General features: G+C 39.1%; 2 protein-coding genes across 6 annotated transcripts in view; one reads left to right on the forward strand and one right to left on the reverse strand.

Annotated features, from left to right (window-relative positions):
- LOC142336082 (exocyst complex component 7-like) overlaps window positions 1–17,169 on the reverse strand; it is a 95,018-nt gene that overhangs the window by 39,676 nt on the left and 38,173 nt on the right. For both annotated transcript variants that reach the window (XM_075384600.1, XM_075384598.1), the window contains 6 exons: window positions 16,295–16,534; window positions 15,890–15,943; window positions 15,359–15,518; window positions 10,166–10,280; window positions 9,988–10,077; window positions 9,805–9,910 (listed from right to left, as the gene is read on the reverse strand). In XM_075384600.1, the coding sequence (XP_075240715.1) occupies window positions 9,805–9,910; window positions 9,988–10,077; window positions 10,166–10,280; window positions 15,359–15,518; window positions 15,890–15,943; window positions 16,295–16,534 (765 nt within the window). The remainder of the gene's footprint in view (window positions 1–9,804; window positions 9,911–9,987; window positions 10,078–10,165; window positions 10,281–15,358; window positions 15,519–15,889; window positions 15,944–16,294; window positions 16,535–17,169) is intronic.
- LOC142336083 (syntaxin-binding protein 1-like) overlaps window positions 1–17,169 on the forward strand; it is a 631,753-nt gene that overhangs the window by 37,909 nt on the left and 576,675 nt on the right. The gene's annotated exons all lie outside the window — the stretch shown is intronic.

Genomic DNA, 17,169 nt, shown 5'->3' on the forward strand with positions numbered 1-17,169 from the left:
CTTTAAAAATTTTTTACTGTCATAATACGGGAAGTAACCTAGGTACCTAATTTTCCCCCAGAACATGAAAAGATAATGTTAAATGTGAACAATTGTTTTGGAACTTTGAAGCTTAATAACTCTGAGAAAAATTGTTCCATGGTAGCGGTATATAGCTTAAAATCTCTGTCCGGACATAGATTTTAAGAATATAATATGTTCATTAGGGGAAAACACTCTAGATACCACATATAGCCTGCGAAACGCGATACAAGCAATTTTCAGTTGAACAATTGTTTTAAATGTTTAACAACTCTGGAAAAAATTGTTCTTTAGAAGTGGGACATAGCTATAAATATCCGCCTGGACATAGACATCAAAAATATTATACGTTTTCAAGGCGGAAAATGTTATAGGTGCCTTGTTTTTGATTAGAACTTGATACAACAACGTTAAACGTGAAAAACTTTTCCGAAACTGAAGAGCCGACTGTGTGGCTCATGTAATTAAATTGATTAAATTATTTTATAAACAGTAGAGACCTTTGACTAACCGATTGTGTGGCTGAATGAAGAGCCGACTGTGTGGCTCATTTATTTAAATTAAATGAGTTTAAAACAAAAATTCTAATATAAAATAATATTAAAAACGCTCCGGCTTTAGCGGGTTTGTTGCCTGCTTCGCTGTGTAAATAAAAAAAGTAAAGATTGAAATAAACTACGAAAGCTCTGCGGGTTTGTTGCCTGCAGCGGACTTACGGTTTAAGCGGGTTTGTTGCCTGCTTCGTTCTAACAAAACAAAATACTAGAAAAACGCTCCGGGTTTAGCGGGTGTGTTGCCTGCTTCGCTGCGTAAATAAAAAGATGAAAGTAAAGATTGAAATAAGCTTCGAAAGCTCTGCGGGTTTGTTGCCTGCAGCGGACTTACGGTTTAAGCGGGTTTGGTGCCTGCTTCGTTCTAACAAAACAAAATACTAGAAAAACGCTCCGAGTTTAGCGGGTGTGTTGCCTGCTTCGCTCCGTAAATAAAAAAAAATGAAAGTAGAGATTGAAATAAACTTGGAAAGCTCTGCGGGTTTGTTGCCTGCAGCGGACTTGCGGTTTAAGCGGTTTTGTTGCCTACTTCGTTCTAACAAAATAAAATACTAGAAAAGCGCTCCGGTTTAAGCGGGTTTGTTGCCTGCTTCGCTCCGTAAACAACAATAAAAGTAAACATTAAGTTAAATTAGGAGCGCTCTGAGGGTTTGTTGCCTGCAGCGGACTTACGGATTAAGCGGGTTTGTTGCCTGCTTCGTTCTAAAAGAACAAAATACTAGAAAAACGCTCCGGAATTAGCGGGTGTGTTGCCTGCTTCGCTCCGTAAATAAAAAACATGAAAGATTGAAATAAACTTCGAAAGTTCTGCGAGTTTGTTGCCTGCAGCTGACTTGCGGTTTAAGCGGATTTGTTGCCTGCTTCGTTCCAACGATATAGAATAAAAGCGCCTAAGGTAGATTTTTTGCTGTTTCGTAGGTGTCTGAGTGATGGCCGGAAATTCTTGCAGAAAAAGAAAAGATCGATAAATAGGGAAGAAGTGAATAACTTTGAAAACATTGCGAAACTGTACTTAAAAGAAGATCGAAGACATCTGTTGTTTATTGGCGCTGCAGGGGGAAAGGGAGATGGTCTTTTTGCGAGTGATGTAATCGAAGAAGGCAGTTTTGTGTGTTGCTATTGGGGGACCCGCATAGACCAAAATCGCTTTGAATGGTTGAAAAGTCAGAATGCGGATGCCCATTGTTTTACCGACCATACGCGATTTATTATCAATGCAGCCGATCCACTCACGTCCGGTTGGGCAAGATTTATGAACGATGACCATAAAACACCCAATGTTTTGCCCAAAATATTAACCGTCGACGGTACTCACCATGTAGCATTTCGAGCTTTGCGACGAATTGAGCCAATGGAAGAGCTGAGTTATGATTACGGGAATATGAGCCTTCCTTGGAGATAAAAGCAGCACCACCAAAACGACAGCAACACATAAACTGAAGAAATTTTCATACATATTCAAATGGACTCGGAACCCTTGACCAATGTTGAGGAACACTTTTGCCTTACAGAAATCGAAGTGAGTGGAAGTGAATATGACCAGGTGAGTTTGAAAATTCTCACCGAGAAGAGCGTGACAAGCAAAGCGGACTTGCAAGAAACGACAAACGCAGAAAATGAAGACACCAATGAAAACATTGACGACACAATGAAATAAATGAGTTTAAAACAAAAATTCTAATATAAAATAATATTAAAAACGCTCCGGCTTTAGCGGGTTTCTTGCCTGCTTCGCTATGTAAATAAAAAAAGTAAAGATTGAAATAAACTACGAAAGCTCTGCGGGTTTGTTGCCTGCAGCGGACTTACGGTTTAAGCGGGTTTGTTGCCTGCTTCGTTCTAACAAAACAAAATACTAGAAAAACGCTCCGGGTTTAGCGGGTGTGTTGCCTGCTTCGCTGCGTAAATAAAAAGATGAAAGTAAAGATTGAAATAAGCTTCGAAAGCTCTGCGGGTTTGTTGCCTGCAGCGGACTTACGGTTTAAGCGGGTTCGGTGCCTGCTTCGTTCTAACAACACAAAATACTAGAAAAACGCTCCGAGTTTAGCGGGTGTGTTGCCTGCTTCGCTCCGTAAATAAAAAAAATGAAAGTAGAGATTGAAATAAACTTGGAAAGCTCTGCGGGTTTGTTGCCTGCAGCGGACTTGCGGTTTAAGCGGTTTTGTTGCCTACTTCGTTCTAACAAAATAAAATACTAGAAAAGCGCTCCGGTTTAAGCGGGTTTGTTGCCTGCTTCGCTCCGTAAACAACAAAAAAAGTAAACATTAAATTAAATTAGGAACGCTCTGAGGGTTTGTTGCCTGCAGCGGACTTACGGATTAAGCGGGTTTCTTGCCTGCTTCGTTCTAACAAAACAAAATACTAGAAAAACGCTCCGGAATTAGCGGGTGTGTTGCCTGCTTCGCTCCGTAAATAAAAAACATGAAAGATTGAAATAAACTTCGAAAGTTCTGCGAGTTTGTTGTCTGCAGCTGACTTGCGGTTTAAGCGGATTTGTTGCCTGCTTCGTTCTAACGAAATAAAACAAAAGCGCCTAAGGTAGATTTTTTGCTGTTTCGTACGTGTCTGAGTGATGGCCGGAAATTCTTGCAGAAAAAGAAAAGATCGATAAATAGGGAAGAAGCGAATAACTTTGAAAAGGCTGCGAAACTGTACTTAAAAGAAGATCGAAGACATCTGTTGTTTATTGGCGCTGCAGGGGGAAAGGGAGATGGTCTTTTTGCGAGTGATGTAATCGAAGAAGGCAGTTTTGTGTGTTGCTACTGGGGGACCCGCATAGACCAAAATCGCTTTGAATGGTTGAAAAGTCAGAATGCGGATGCCCATTGTTTTACCGACCATACGCGATTTATTATCAATGCAGCCGATCCACTCACGTCCGGTTGGGCAAGATTTATGAACGATGACCATAAAACACCCAATGTTTTGCCCAAAATATTAACCCTCGACGGTACTCACCATGTAGCATTTCGAGCTTTGCGACGAATTGAGCCAATGGAAGAGCTGAGTTATGATTACGGGAATATGAGCCTTCCTTGGAGAAAAGAGCAGCACCACCAAAACGACAGCAACACATAAACTGAAGAAATTTTCATACATATTCAAATGGACTCGGAACCCTTGACCAATGTTGAGGAACACTTTTGCCTTACAGAAATCGAAGTGAGTGGAAGTGAATATGACCAGGTGAGTTTGAAAACTCTCACCGAGAAGAGCGTGACAAGCAAAGCGGACTTGCAAAAAACGACAAACGCAGAAAATGAAGACACCAATGAAAACATTGACGACACAAAACAAGATTGTGTGCAAACGGCCTTGGAACCTGAAAAGAGCTCTGGTGAAGATTCTGTTGAAAACAACTCCACTGAAAATACCCAACGCGGCCACAATTTATGGAAACCAAAAACCGACAAGGATGGATACATGATAATTGATTTTAACCTCAAGAAACCTCAGAAGAAAAAGCGTTACAAAAATTTACCAAAATTGTACTACAAATCAACAGGAACAGAAAGTGACAGGTCATCAATCCGATCGTCGCCATGCAAAAATTTAACTGGGAAACAGAAAATAAGTGCAAAAGATTGCAAGTCAAGTGTACCAAAACTTTCATCTGTGGAAACAAAAGTTTCGCAGTCAAACCAAAAAAATCCGTATCAGCCAAAGATACAAAATCCAAAGATGCGGATATGTCGAATTGGCAAACGAAGAAAAATCAACAGATCGCATCGTGTTCAGCTGATAAAAACAGTGAATGGCAAGCAAAAGAGAAACATAACGAGGACAGTGGTGGCGAATATACCAAGTTAAAAGAGGGAGTTTGTTGTCTATATTGTTCACATCCAGACGCCCACCCAATCGAAACAAACGCTCATGCCAGTATGTGCCCCAAAAAAAGCATTATGTTTTTCCACTTGAATCTTCGAATAAGTTCTTTGAGTTTTATTTAACTTGCAACTTTTGTGGAGCCACGACAGCGAGAGATTACAAGAACGATTTGAAAGACCACATGAAGTTGCAACATCAAAAAAGATCTGTTTGTGCAAAAAACTGTTATCTGACAGTTGTGGAGCTCAAAAATTTCAGCGAATCTTTTGGCGTCACCAACTCAATGACAAACAAGAATCTACAAGCTGAACGTAAATCATCTGGTCCAGAAGAATCAAGTGACCAAAACTGGAGCAACCTCAGTGACGACCACTCATCATCGAACGATAAATTTGAGTCCCATGCAAAAGGAAACGGAGGAAAAAAGAAGAAATCAAGCCCCGTTGGAAAGAAGCTAAAAAGGAGTTACAATGGAGCGACAGAACCAGCTACCTCTACAGATGAAAAAATTGCCTTTGAATGTAAAGTTTGTCCTCGAAAAGTGATAACAGCTAAAGCGCTTCGCGCTCACCTGAAATCAGTTCATGAACTTCAGGATGAAACCGTTCTCAATGTGGCTCAAAAATTTCATCTCTTTGATAGAAGGAAGGAAAAAAACTACCCGCTACTTGTGCAGAAAAAGTAACGGCTTGTTTGAAAGGAAGCGGCGACATAAAGAAGATCAGGAACCTGATTTCGAAATGATCAAAGATTATCAATGCCTACCAAAGTTTGTTGTTGAGAAGGCAAAGGTGAAGCAAGACCAAGAATCTTACCACATGACAAAAAGTACATTTGATTTCAAAACGCTGATTGAAGAGTATAAAGCAAGGAAACTGCGGGAAAGTGAAATGGGACTTACAAGGCACATGACGTTACAAAACTACAAAGGCAAAGTATAAAATCTGCAGCGATTGATTCATTACACTCGTGGCCTTACCAAAGTTGACCGGATTGACGATTGGCTACTGAGCTACAAGGACAAGAGAACCGCAAAAACATTTGTCAATACACTGAATGACGCACGAATGTTTATCAAAAACTTCATGATGACAAAGTTTGGTGACATGAAGAAATTTAGGAACGGGAACAAAGTTGAATTTGTTCGCATTGTAGAAGAAATCGCGCGACTCAAAAACAGGAACAACAAAGCAATCAAAATTAGGAAAGAGGTCAACAAACTTGCAAAAGTGTATCACATTCCTCGAAGATAAACTTGAAAGTGTTGACGAGCAGGTCACCCATTTCGAATACATGAACATTATTTGCTGCCTAATTTTTGTAATTATCATACGAAATAACTCAAGAACAGGAACGTTAACGCAGATCAGAGCAGAATACTTTCACGATCTTGAGAAAAACTATGACGAAAAATTTGAGTTATGTCATAAATTTAATTCCGAAGGAAATAGCTGACATCAAAAAAGGTACAGGTGAACGACAAAAACTAGCAAGGATTGAAAAGATTTTGCAGAGCAGCCACAAAAATTTCTATGCTGAAGGTATAAAAACTCAATCGATCGACGTGAAAGAGAAAAAACTCATTGATCAGTTTAAGCAGCTCCGAGAGAAAACGGGTGTGTCTAGTGACTTCTTTTTTTCGCCTTCTAACGTGGAAGATATATCTTGGAGCAGTCAAATATCTCGGCTCAAACATTGGTCCCGACGTGTCAAAAATCTATTTGATTTGAGAGACCTCACTTGGAGCTTGATGGGGCTACTGCAGAGATGTTCTACGAAATTGATCTCGACAAAAACAAAAACGCATGTGTTTGTAGCACGATCATTGACGCTCTTCTAGGAGATGCTAACTCAGACAAGTACGCCGCCCGTACCATTGGAGAGCTCAATGCTCCTCAAAAGAAGGAAGATACTGCGCAAAAAGATAAGCCAAGCGATAAAGACTCTAAAAATAAATCAAAGAAACCACAGCAGAGCGGAGAGGAGACAGTTCAAACGAAAGATAATGTATCATTCACATCAAGCGGTAGTTGTTGTGTACGAAGAGACTGATGCAGAAAATGACGAAGAGAAGGACGAAACTCATGCTCCGATAGAACCCGAAGAGACGGATTCCAAAAGAAGCCAGTGTTACCAGGGATAATACACGAAAATTGAAGGAAATCTTAGAGATCAAATCAGCCACTTCATTCTGAACCGACCAAACCAGCGTCCCGGACGACATTTCTTTACATTGAACGATGAGATGGCACATAGTCTGGCATTATTGTATATAATGAAAAATGAGAACAAACTCAAATCCCCGAGAGCAGCTCTTCACAACTTGAACATTTCCATAAGTCTAGACAGCGTACGATCTATCTTCCAGCAGTATGATAAAATTTTTGCAGACTGATTTGCAAAAGAGCACATTACCTCACAAAACTCACGATATAAACTCAATTTGAAAAAGACACGGAAATTTTGTGGATTGATTTAAACTGAGTATTTTGTTTTCGATATTTGTTTTATTCCTCATAATTCTTCAGTGATATGAAACTGAATGATGAATTTTAACCTTTCTGGTGCATTAATTTGCATTTAGATGGAAATGTTAACCAAGCCATTTTGCTAGTGAAAGTTATACTTAATTTGCTTCTGTCTTTGTTTGTTATTAAATTATTTTTACTATTAGATGTCATATTATGTGCTGTGTTGTTGCAAGTTGATTTTCATGATAAAGACAAGGTTATAGTGATAAGTTCTGATGTTCACTGTTTATTATAATACAATTTTGTCTCAAGTCGTAATTTGATTCGATAAAATGCAATTGGATGATTTCATGTTCTTTCGGAAAAAAATAAAAAAAAAAGAAAAGAAAGAGAAAAAAAAGAAAAAAGAAAAAGAAAAGAAAAAAAGAAAAAACTTAAACTCCACCATTGACTGTTCCCAAGCGCAGGATGATATAAGTAGGAGGGTTCCCTATCGGGGTAAAAGTTTATATTCTTAAAAATAGTCAAAGGAATTACATTTTGGGGGGAATTGGAGATTATCAGTGACATTTACAAGTCCTCGTGATATATTTCACATCATAAAACCAATTTAGTCGTGTCTGATTATTTTTTCAGTGTTTTATCACTTTTTGGACTTTTTTGGGGTTTCCCAACTACTTTCTCCAATTTCACAACTACTTTGGCTGTTTTTGAGCCTGTTTATGTGAATAAATATCGACGCCCGTTTTTGGCGCCTTTTTCGGGCTTGGGGCACGAATAGCCCCAATCCCGGGTGATAGAAATTTACCAGCCCGTTTTCGGCGCCCCTCACGCCCGTTTTTGGCCGCATAAAAATTACGCCGGTGTCTGGCGCCCGTTTTTGGCCTAATTTTCCAGTGCCCACGCCCGAAAATGGCGCGTCCCATTAGTCCAAAATCGGGCATGGGTAGCCCCCCCCCCCGGTCTGATCTGAAAATTGGTGACATTTAAACCACTGTCAATAAGAAACAAAATGCAGCAAAAATATATATTATTGAAAACGCTTGGTAACGTTAGGTGCAAAATAATTAGGATTTTCAAAACACAGATAGGCTGAAAAAACTGACAGGGCTATCAATTGCCCTCAAATAATTCATGATTCTAATCTCAAAAAGATCGCGAAAGCAAACGGCAGACAATATTAATAATAACTTAGAAACTAAGTTAAATTTTTCAAAAAAATGCACAAAGTTAGGAATCAGAAAACTACTACAGCTAGATTTCTAATCACTGCAATTAAGACAAAAACAAAATACTTCTTTCTTGTATATGTGCTAGACAACATGATTTCAAACTAATTCCAAAATTAAAATAATCATAGAACAGCAACAGAATAACATTCAAAGGCAAAAAATCGTTTAAGAACAATACCAAGGCCAGAAAAAATCACAATAGAAAGTAATAAGTGGACATTCTGGAAAAGGAGGCTCTCTAGCAAACTGTCAGTACTTCCCTATGTTGAATAAAATCAATTGCAAACCAAAGAAATGGCATAAATCTAAGAAAAAGCCGAAATCATTCAATTTTTGAACTGAAAAAATCAATATAAGCAGTATAAATGTAGGTGAAAGATCAGAGCTAGAAAGATACAAGCTAGAATGTGAACAAAATGGACACAATGTAAGGATCACCGTTACAAAGACTAATTCTTGATTTTTGAAAGTTAAAAATCAAATTAAGAAAAAACCAAGAAAAACGAACACATTTCATTTTTCAGCATTCGAGACAAAGAAAAGACAATGAGTCATCCGAGACAAACATCATCCCTCCTGAACAGAACAAAAAAAGAAAAAAACAGAAATCAAACATACGAAACATTGAAACACTTTGCAAAAAAACGATCATAAAATTTTTAAGACAGCGTTTATAAAAAAAATTAACTGTTTTTCAAAAATTTAACGCTAAAAATTGATTGAAGTTTTAATTGAACAAAATTAAAGCGCCTCATGTTGCAAAAAAGCCTATTTCTAGTAATTAAAACCAAAATACAGACAAAAAGCAGAAAAATTGGCAAAAACTACCAACAGCGGATTAGCATATGTACAATTTTATAAAACAAAGTTGCTATATTAACTGATTTTTGACAAAAATACGGCTAAGAGATCCAAAAATGAAGAAATTAATAAGAAAAAAGCTAAAAATTAAGAAAAAATCAAGAAATATGCGCCACTTTTTAACTTGAAATGCGTTTTCAGGCTCTGCAAAACACTGAGGTATTAATTTCCAAGGTTTACATTTCAATATAGCATCGAATAAAACTCATTTCTACAAAAAAAAACATAACCGACTAACTTCGGGCGAATTGCTCTCAAACGACCGGCGAGCGGTTGGCTTGGTCAGTAGCTAGCCACGGGGGGGGGGGGGGGGTGGGTGCACCGGGGGCTGATGGGGCAGCACTGGGTGGGGGGGCAAAAGCGCGGTGGGGGGAGCCAATACTGGGGGTGGGGGGTCAACAAAGGGGGGGGGGGGTGTCAACCTCTAAGAACCGCCCCTCACACCATAAGTATAAGTCTCCAAGACAGTTTGAGCTGAAACAGACCTGAAAGGCTCTAAGAGCACATAATGCCCGCTGGGCGCTACCTGTTTATCCCGTTTTTGAGGACGAAAAGTCAAAAGCGTCAGACGAAAAATTGGTCAAGCGAAAAATCGCATAAAAAAGACCGACAGGACTAATATAATTGCTACAAACTTCGTTTGAGAGCAATTAAAAATGGGCCACTTAGACGAAACAACGGCTAAAAACGGTTATCTATATGTGCCATTCAGTCAAAAACTAATTTTCAAAGTCAAAAAGTCATTCACTAAACGCAGCGGCTATTAATTACTACAAACATGGTTTGAGAGCAATTAACAACTCACTTCGCTGCTGATTCAAAATTAAAAACATGACTTACTTTAATTAAATCAACACGACCCTGACTGATCTTCTCTCTGTAGCCTTCTAAAACACTTCCAGCAATGTTGGCAGATCTGCTCAGAGGTTTATTTAGTTTGCGCCAACTAAAACATAATAACTATATAATGGTTCCTAGCGTCGTCAGCAGTTAGTGACATATAGAATACAGTGGTGGCCTTACCACGCCATGAATTCCATTCGTGTCACTTGGATGTTGCGTTCTATTGCTTGCTGCACAGCTTCAAAGCAACCAACATCACTAAGGTCAAACCTAAAAAAAAATCCATAGGCTTTGTAATAGTTTTGCACGCCAAAATTCTAGCTGCATAAGTAAAGAAAAAAATTGGAGCGAACCGAACCTTTCAAAGGAATCAACTATGAATGTGAGATTGTTGAAAATGAAGAGCTTGTCCCTGTTCTCATCCGTCTGTGTGCTTTTCGAAATTGTCTGACTCAGTTTACTGCACAGACAGCCTGTATAAAACATTCAAGTTACAAAAATATAATACCTACAATAGCATTTCCCAAAATCAGCCGGTGGCACATACTTCCCTTGCTATGAAACCGAAAGAACTTATCGACAAACCCGGAAGTCGAAATCTGTTTTCATCATGGACACTTTCAAGGGAATAAAGGATTGAGATTTTCACAAAACTGAGATCTGTCTTCAGTTCAAAGATTCTTACACAAAAATCTTAAAGAAGAAGACCCTACAGAAAAACTGATCGGCCTCTATCAGTAACTTACAGTAAGAAACCTTTTTTGATGAAAAAACAATTTTCAGCAATTGATTATCGAAGCCCTTAAAATCTATTGAAAGGTTCTAAAAATGAATATCTAACTTTGGCGATGTCCCAGATGGTGATTGATAATTTCGGAACTTACTGATTGCTAGGCAGTTACAGTTTTGCAGCTCTTTAACTGCAATAAAAGTAAGTGATCGCAACCAAAAACTAAAAACTGAGAATATCTATAGGTTAATCAAGCTGTCATCAATAGAACATCAAGGCGAATTGAAATACGTGACTCAAAAATTCAATATAAAAAACATAACCGACTAACGTCGGGCGAATTGCTCTCAAACGACCGGTTAGCTTCGTCAGTAGCTAGCCACGGGGGGGGCAACACTGGGTTGGGGGGGGGCAACAGCGCGGTGGGGGGTGGAGGCAATAGTGGGGGGTCAACAGGGGGGGGGGGGGGGGGTGTCTCAACCTCTAAGAACCACACACCATAAGTATAAGTCTCCAAAACAGTTTGAGCTGAAAGGCTCTAAGAGCACTTAAAGCCCGCTGGGCGCTACCTGTTTATCCCGTTTTTGAGGACGAAAAGTCAAAAGCGTCAGACAAAAAATCGGTCAAGCGAAAAATCGCATAAAAAAGACCGACAGGACTAATATATTTGCTACAAACTTCGTTTGAAAGCATTAATAAATAGTAACAAAGTTCAAAAAGCAAAAAATATCAATCGAAAGTACTAAATAGGTTAATTGATGACTCATTAGGAAGCCAATGGGACCTGCCACTGATGAAACTTTGCTAGCTTTAGACTAATTGAAGGTGCATGAAGAGCGGGGGGGGGGGGGGGTGCACGGGGCCCACGTCACCTTACGACCTGAACGCTGTGCAAGCGTGGGTATGGGAGGTGCTGGAGGGGGGATGGGGAGGGGTGATGTGAGGGGGTTGTAACGGGGGGTGTAAGAGGGTCAAACTAAGAAACGCCCTTCACACCATGCGTACACGTCTCCGAAATAGTTTCTGTGAATCGCATACTTGGCGACTAGTGAGCTAAAAGACTAAGACAATTGAAACTGTGCAGTATTACAACAGCTTCGTCAATTGTCGTAGCGTTCAATAATAAGTGAAGAGAAGAAATAGGGAAAACAGACGTCAATTTGCCGCACAAAAAAATTCTCTCGAAAACCGAAAACTCAATCGGACGATTCTTTCAATTAAAAATTTCAAAATAAAATTAGAACAGCCGGCAGGTTGCCCGAATAGATCCGAAATAGACTTGCCTGCCGTATAATAAGCAGATAGAGATATAAGTTGCAAAAGTTATCCACGCCTCTCAAAAGTCTATGTAAAAAACGTTGAGCGATAAATGAATAAGGCTCGTTAAAATTTAATTCTCAGAAGCCTTTATATTGGGGACCTCTACATATATCAGTTCTTTTGACCCCAAATTTAACGTGACAATTTAGGCTTTAAAGTGCAGCAGTCATTTTTTAGAGTGAAGTAGGTGACGTATGATGAAAATGTAATCAAGCAAAAGACGTGAAAAACTTTGCTATAGAGAGTGAGAAATGACGTCACAAGCGCAAACACCGTCAATGAGAGGAAAAAGCACTTCGGAAATTTTTTTTTCAGCCTGGCTGCAAGATTAGATGTTGAAACATACCCGGAAAATTGCCGGAAAATAGCCGCCGTTTATTCCCATAACTCTATTGGGATTGAAAGAAAAGAAAAGATCAACAAATTGATTTTTGTATAAAAACATTTTTAAGTGCAATTTATTTTGATGTCATTTCGTAATTGAACATACACCTGTCTCTCACTGAGAGGCTACAGGGTCTAGCATCAATACAAATAAGCATTATAGATAGTAACTAAAACTTATGAGAACAAAGTTCAAGTACCGGGCATCTAAAAATGGGCTTCATGGGTTTATCCCGTTTCTATTTCTGACTTTGATTTTTTTATACTGACTCTCTTCATTTTGGATTGCTTTGCTGAGCAGCTGCCGTTTAAAAGGACTTTGAGCAAAATGACAGAACAGTGAGACTAGCCTAGAGAAGGCAAAAAACATTTCACGCAAAATGTCGAAAAAGCGCCAAAATGGGTAAAGCGAACAAAAAGTTCGACGAAGTAACAAAAACATAATAGGAGCGCTATAATAGCCGGCATAGAAGATGAGGGCTGCTATTAAACATAAACCGACAAATGTCGGAAGAATTGCTCTTGAAGGACAGGCGAGGCAATTTAATTCATGGTCTTTAGTATAGATTAATTTTTCTTTATGAGTGCAAAAAACTGCGCCCCCACCGGGATTCGAACCACTGACCTCCCGATCCATGTCCATCTGCACTACAAGTCACTTAATTTTCCTATGCTGCAACCGATTTCATATTAGCAACAAGCTTCGGAGCACTAGAGATCACTCAAAAATGATGAACGGAAGCGTGAACAAGTCACTTGAGAAGTCAAAGAATGTTCTAGAAGAAAAGCGCAAAATTGTCAAGCAAAAAAATTGCATAAAAAAGACAGACACGTTTACAATAATTGCTATGAACTGCGTTCAAGAGCACTAAACGAACGTCAGAACCAAAAATATGCAGCTGGCAGACTGCCAGAATATCTGCGAGCTAGAATTTGTGTCGTAATTTAAAGACCGAAACATACAATATAAATTGAAAAATTTATCCACACCGCTCAAAACAATTTATTACACACTTCAGTTCCTTTGACCTTAAACTAATTCAAACTGAACTTCAGTTTGAAAGTGCAAAAAGAGAGTGAGGTGAGTCACGTATGATCAATATCTAATCGCGCAACTATCCCTAAAAATACTGCTAGAGAAAGCGAGAGAGAGAGAGAGAGAGAGAGAGAGAGAGAAGGGGAGAAAGACAGAGAAACGACGTCAACCGCCGTTAGTGATAGAAGTTATTCAAAAAATTTTTGAGTTTTGCTGGGTGAAAAATGTAAAAAAAGAAGAGCGTCAGACAAAGCGAAAAACGAGGAACACCGCAATATAGCTAGACTAAGCTTACAGCTTCTCAGCTACCAAAACCAGGAACACCGCGATATAGCTACGCTCCGCTCAAAGCTATTTAAAAGAAAATCACGCCATGAAACCACTCGCTCTCTCTACTATTTTGGTGTGATTAAAATATCAATAATTTATTTTTTTTACTTCAGGAATGTGTTTGTGTGAACAGATCTCAATAAGACAGCGCCCCGATACAATTCAATTTCTTTGAATTGTAATAAATTAAGAGCGCAATAAAAGCCATCTGAAAAGATTACGTTTATTTTTAAGTTCTACAAACCAAACTGGCAAAGGTCGGAAAAATTGCTCTGCGATAACAGGCGTGGGACTGGCATTGGGTGTAGTTCAATTCAATTGTAACCTGCTTGGTGCAGGAGGAGAGGGTGTTTAATTGTAGCTTGCTTCAGCAGGGTTTTAACTTCACAAAGGGGCTTCAAATGATTATATGACCAATGAGATTATTGTACACAAACCCTTTCCAATACATGACCCACTACCGTCGGGCGAATTGTCCTCAAACGACGGACGAGGGTTTGGCTTTGTCAGTATCCAGCTACGGTTTAGAGAGTCTAGCTTTAGGTGGCATGGGTTGAACGCTGGGGGGGACTCGCGCTGGTTTAGGGGTAGGTTGATGAGCAGGGGGCTGATTTGGATGAGGCTTGAAATGTGTGTGTGTGTGTGTGTGGGGGGGGGGGGGGATGGGGGCACGGTGGGCGTGAAGTTGAGGGGGCGAAACTTCAAGAACCGCCGTTCACATGAATTTTTGTCACCAAAACAGTTTCGGTGAATCGCATACTGAGTCTAGCAATCCGAAAGGGAACTTAATGCCATCTAGGCGTTACCTATTCATCCCATTTTAGAGGAGGAGAAGTCAACTTCGCTCGAGAGCAATTAAACATTGAAATCATTTTTCATTTGACTTTAGTGGTAAAGTGCCTCCAAGTGGGCTATGACACTTAAAATGTTGAATCAGTGAGCCATTTTGATTTTTTTTAAAAAAAACCACAATATCGAGGAAGCAGAAATCAATCCAAAAGTCAAAATTCCTTCAAATTTTGTTATAGAGCAATTAAACCTAGATTGCCAGCAATCAACGAGTGCAAAACTGTTATTTCGAAATCTGACATTCAAACTTTTGTTTGATCCCAGATTTGCATTAGTCAATTCTATATTTAAATTTTGGGTTGGCTTGATAATTCAAAATGATTACAAATATATGACATTCACTTAACCTAGCCCGTAGATAGCCAGAATAGCTGCGAAAGAAATAGACTTGCGTGCCGTATAATAGAGATAGAAATAGATATAGATGTAAGTTGAAAAAGTTATCGACGCCGCTCAAAAAGCTATGTGAAAAACATTCAGCGATAAATTAATAAAGCTGCTTATTCCACAGACGCCTTTTCATTAGTCACCTTTATTACACATATGAGTTCCTTTGATCTTAAACTCATTCAAATTAAACTTAAGTTTTAAGTTTGAGGAGGTAAGTCACGTATGATCAAAACCAAACAACGCAAATGACCTAAAGAGGTTGGCTAAAGAGAATGAGAAATCAGGCCACGCGCGCAAATGCCGTTAGTGAGAGGAAGAAACTAACTTTTTCAGCTTTGCTGTGTGAATAAATGTAAAACGAAAAAAGCGCGTCAGACGACCAAACAAAACCAAGAGCACCACAATAAAGCACCGCTCAGCTTAAAGCTATAATACTTTGACGTTTTCAAGAGAACTTCAATTAATTGACTTCCATCACCAACTTTTTCAGGACGTAGCGAGAAATATCTTACTGAAAAAAGAGGCGTATATTCCTGTTTCCGTATTGGAGTCCAGTCTGAAAGCAGTGCTGTCAGTCGCCATGTCATATGAATTGTTACTGGCGGTAGCCATGTTTATGGTGACTGCATACAGACTGCGATAGAATAGGACCAACTCCATATACGTCATTGACTGCAAAACAAACACCGTTAAATTACAGATAATTAAAAATCAACTTATCACCATCTGGATTGACGCAAAAAGAATTTCTTCCCCGACTTGAAATGCATTCCCGTTTTAAAACTGCTTTCTTCTACCCCTATAATTTGACCACGACAATCACACCTCAACCAATAAATGCAAGGTTTTCGAGCCGCCTTACTCCACATTCAATTTTGAACCTGGTCTTTGCGATCAATTTGGCCCTAATGAAGTTTATTGCTTAGTTTATTTTCTTTAATCAAATAACAATGCGCTATTGATCAACACAAGGCCAGGTCTTTTATCTGACCGACTGGAATCGCTTATTATTAATATTCGACGGCTACATAAGTTGGAGTTACCTTGACTGTGAGTTCATCAACTGTGGCATCGGAAGGCACTCCCCGATTGTCACCCTTCAACATAACAATAAATTGAGCTTTATAACAATCAGAAACTTAAGTTAGATGCCTCACTTATCAATTACTTGAAACGATTTTCAAAAAATCTCTTAACCAACCGTTAACAAGATTTTTATTTTCATGGAAAAGTACGGCTGAGGGTGTTAAATTTGGGGAAGGGGTTCAAACCACACCAAAATTTCCCTGCACACCGAAAATTTGCGCATACACATTAGCGTTTAGGGAGAAGTTGGAGAGGAGGTTGGGGAGATTGCAGTTGAACGAAAGACTCCAAGAATTACCCTTCACACTATGAATTTATCTCATTTATACTATAATTAGTAGCATAATGACGAATAAACTTACCTTAATATTCTCGTAGAAAATGTCCAAACATAACTTGAGAGCGATCAGCAGTTTCCTGTACAGTTCAAAGAGCTCTCGATGAAGACTGGCCGAGACTGATGATTGGCTCTGACTCCTGATGGAAAGTCCTCTGTGCAGAAAGCTAGTCCTCATAAACTCAGCTAGCGGGAACAAACATTGGAGAGGTGCCAGTTCAGTCTTCAGAGCTTTTGCTCGTTCCACACATAAAGCAGTCAACTTCTAAAAATTTGAAACATAACCGACTAACGTCTAACGTCGGGCGAATAGCTCTCAAACCACCGACGAGCCGTTTGCTTCGTCAGTAGCTAGACACGGTTAAGTAAACCTCTAAGAACTGCCCTTCACACCATAAGTATAAGTCTCCAAAACAGATTCTGTGAATCGCATACTTCAAGATTAGTGAGCTGAAAGGCTCTAGGAGAACTCAATGCTCGCTACTGTTTAACCCGTTTTTGAGGACGAAGAGTCAAATGGGTCAAACGAAAAATCGGTCAAGCGAAAAATCGCATGAAAAAGGCCTACAGGACTAATATAATTGCTACAAACTTCGTTTGAGAGCAATTAAACACGTGAGCACAAAACTCAGCTTCAAACTCTTAGAAGGATTGACATGGAGAACAGTAGAACAAAAAATCTCACAAAAAGTCGGATCTTGCTCCAATCACAAAAACGTTCGTCATCCAACATTTCCCCAATTCAACTTAATTAAAATTTGTTCAAATTTTCACTTCGTTTACTTTAGAAGTCATATCTAAGTTCAATTTCTCTTGAAAATATTTAACATAGCCGGCAGATTGTCGGAAAATAGCCGCAATAGACGCTTGTGGCCTTCCATGAATTGAAACAACTAAAGA

This window comes from Convolutriloba macropyga, chromosome 3, assembly GCF_964194025.1.
Source record: "Convolutriloba macropyga chromosome 3, txConMacr16.3, whole genome shotgun sequence".
Classification (NCBI taxonomy): domain Eukaryota; kingdom Metazoa; phylum Xenacoelomorpha; order Acoela; family Convolutidae; genus Convolutriloba; species Convolutriloba macropyga.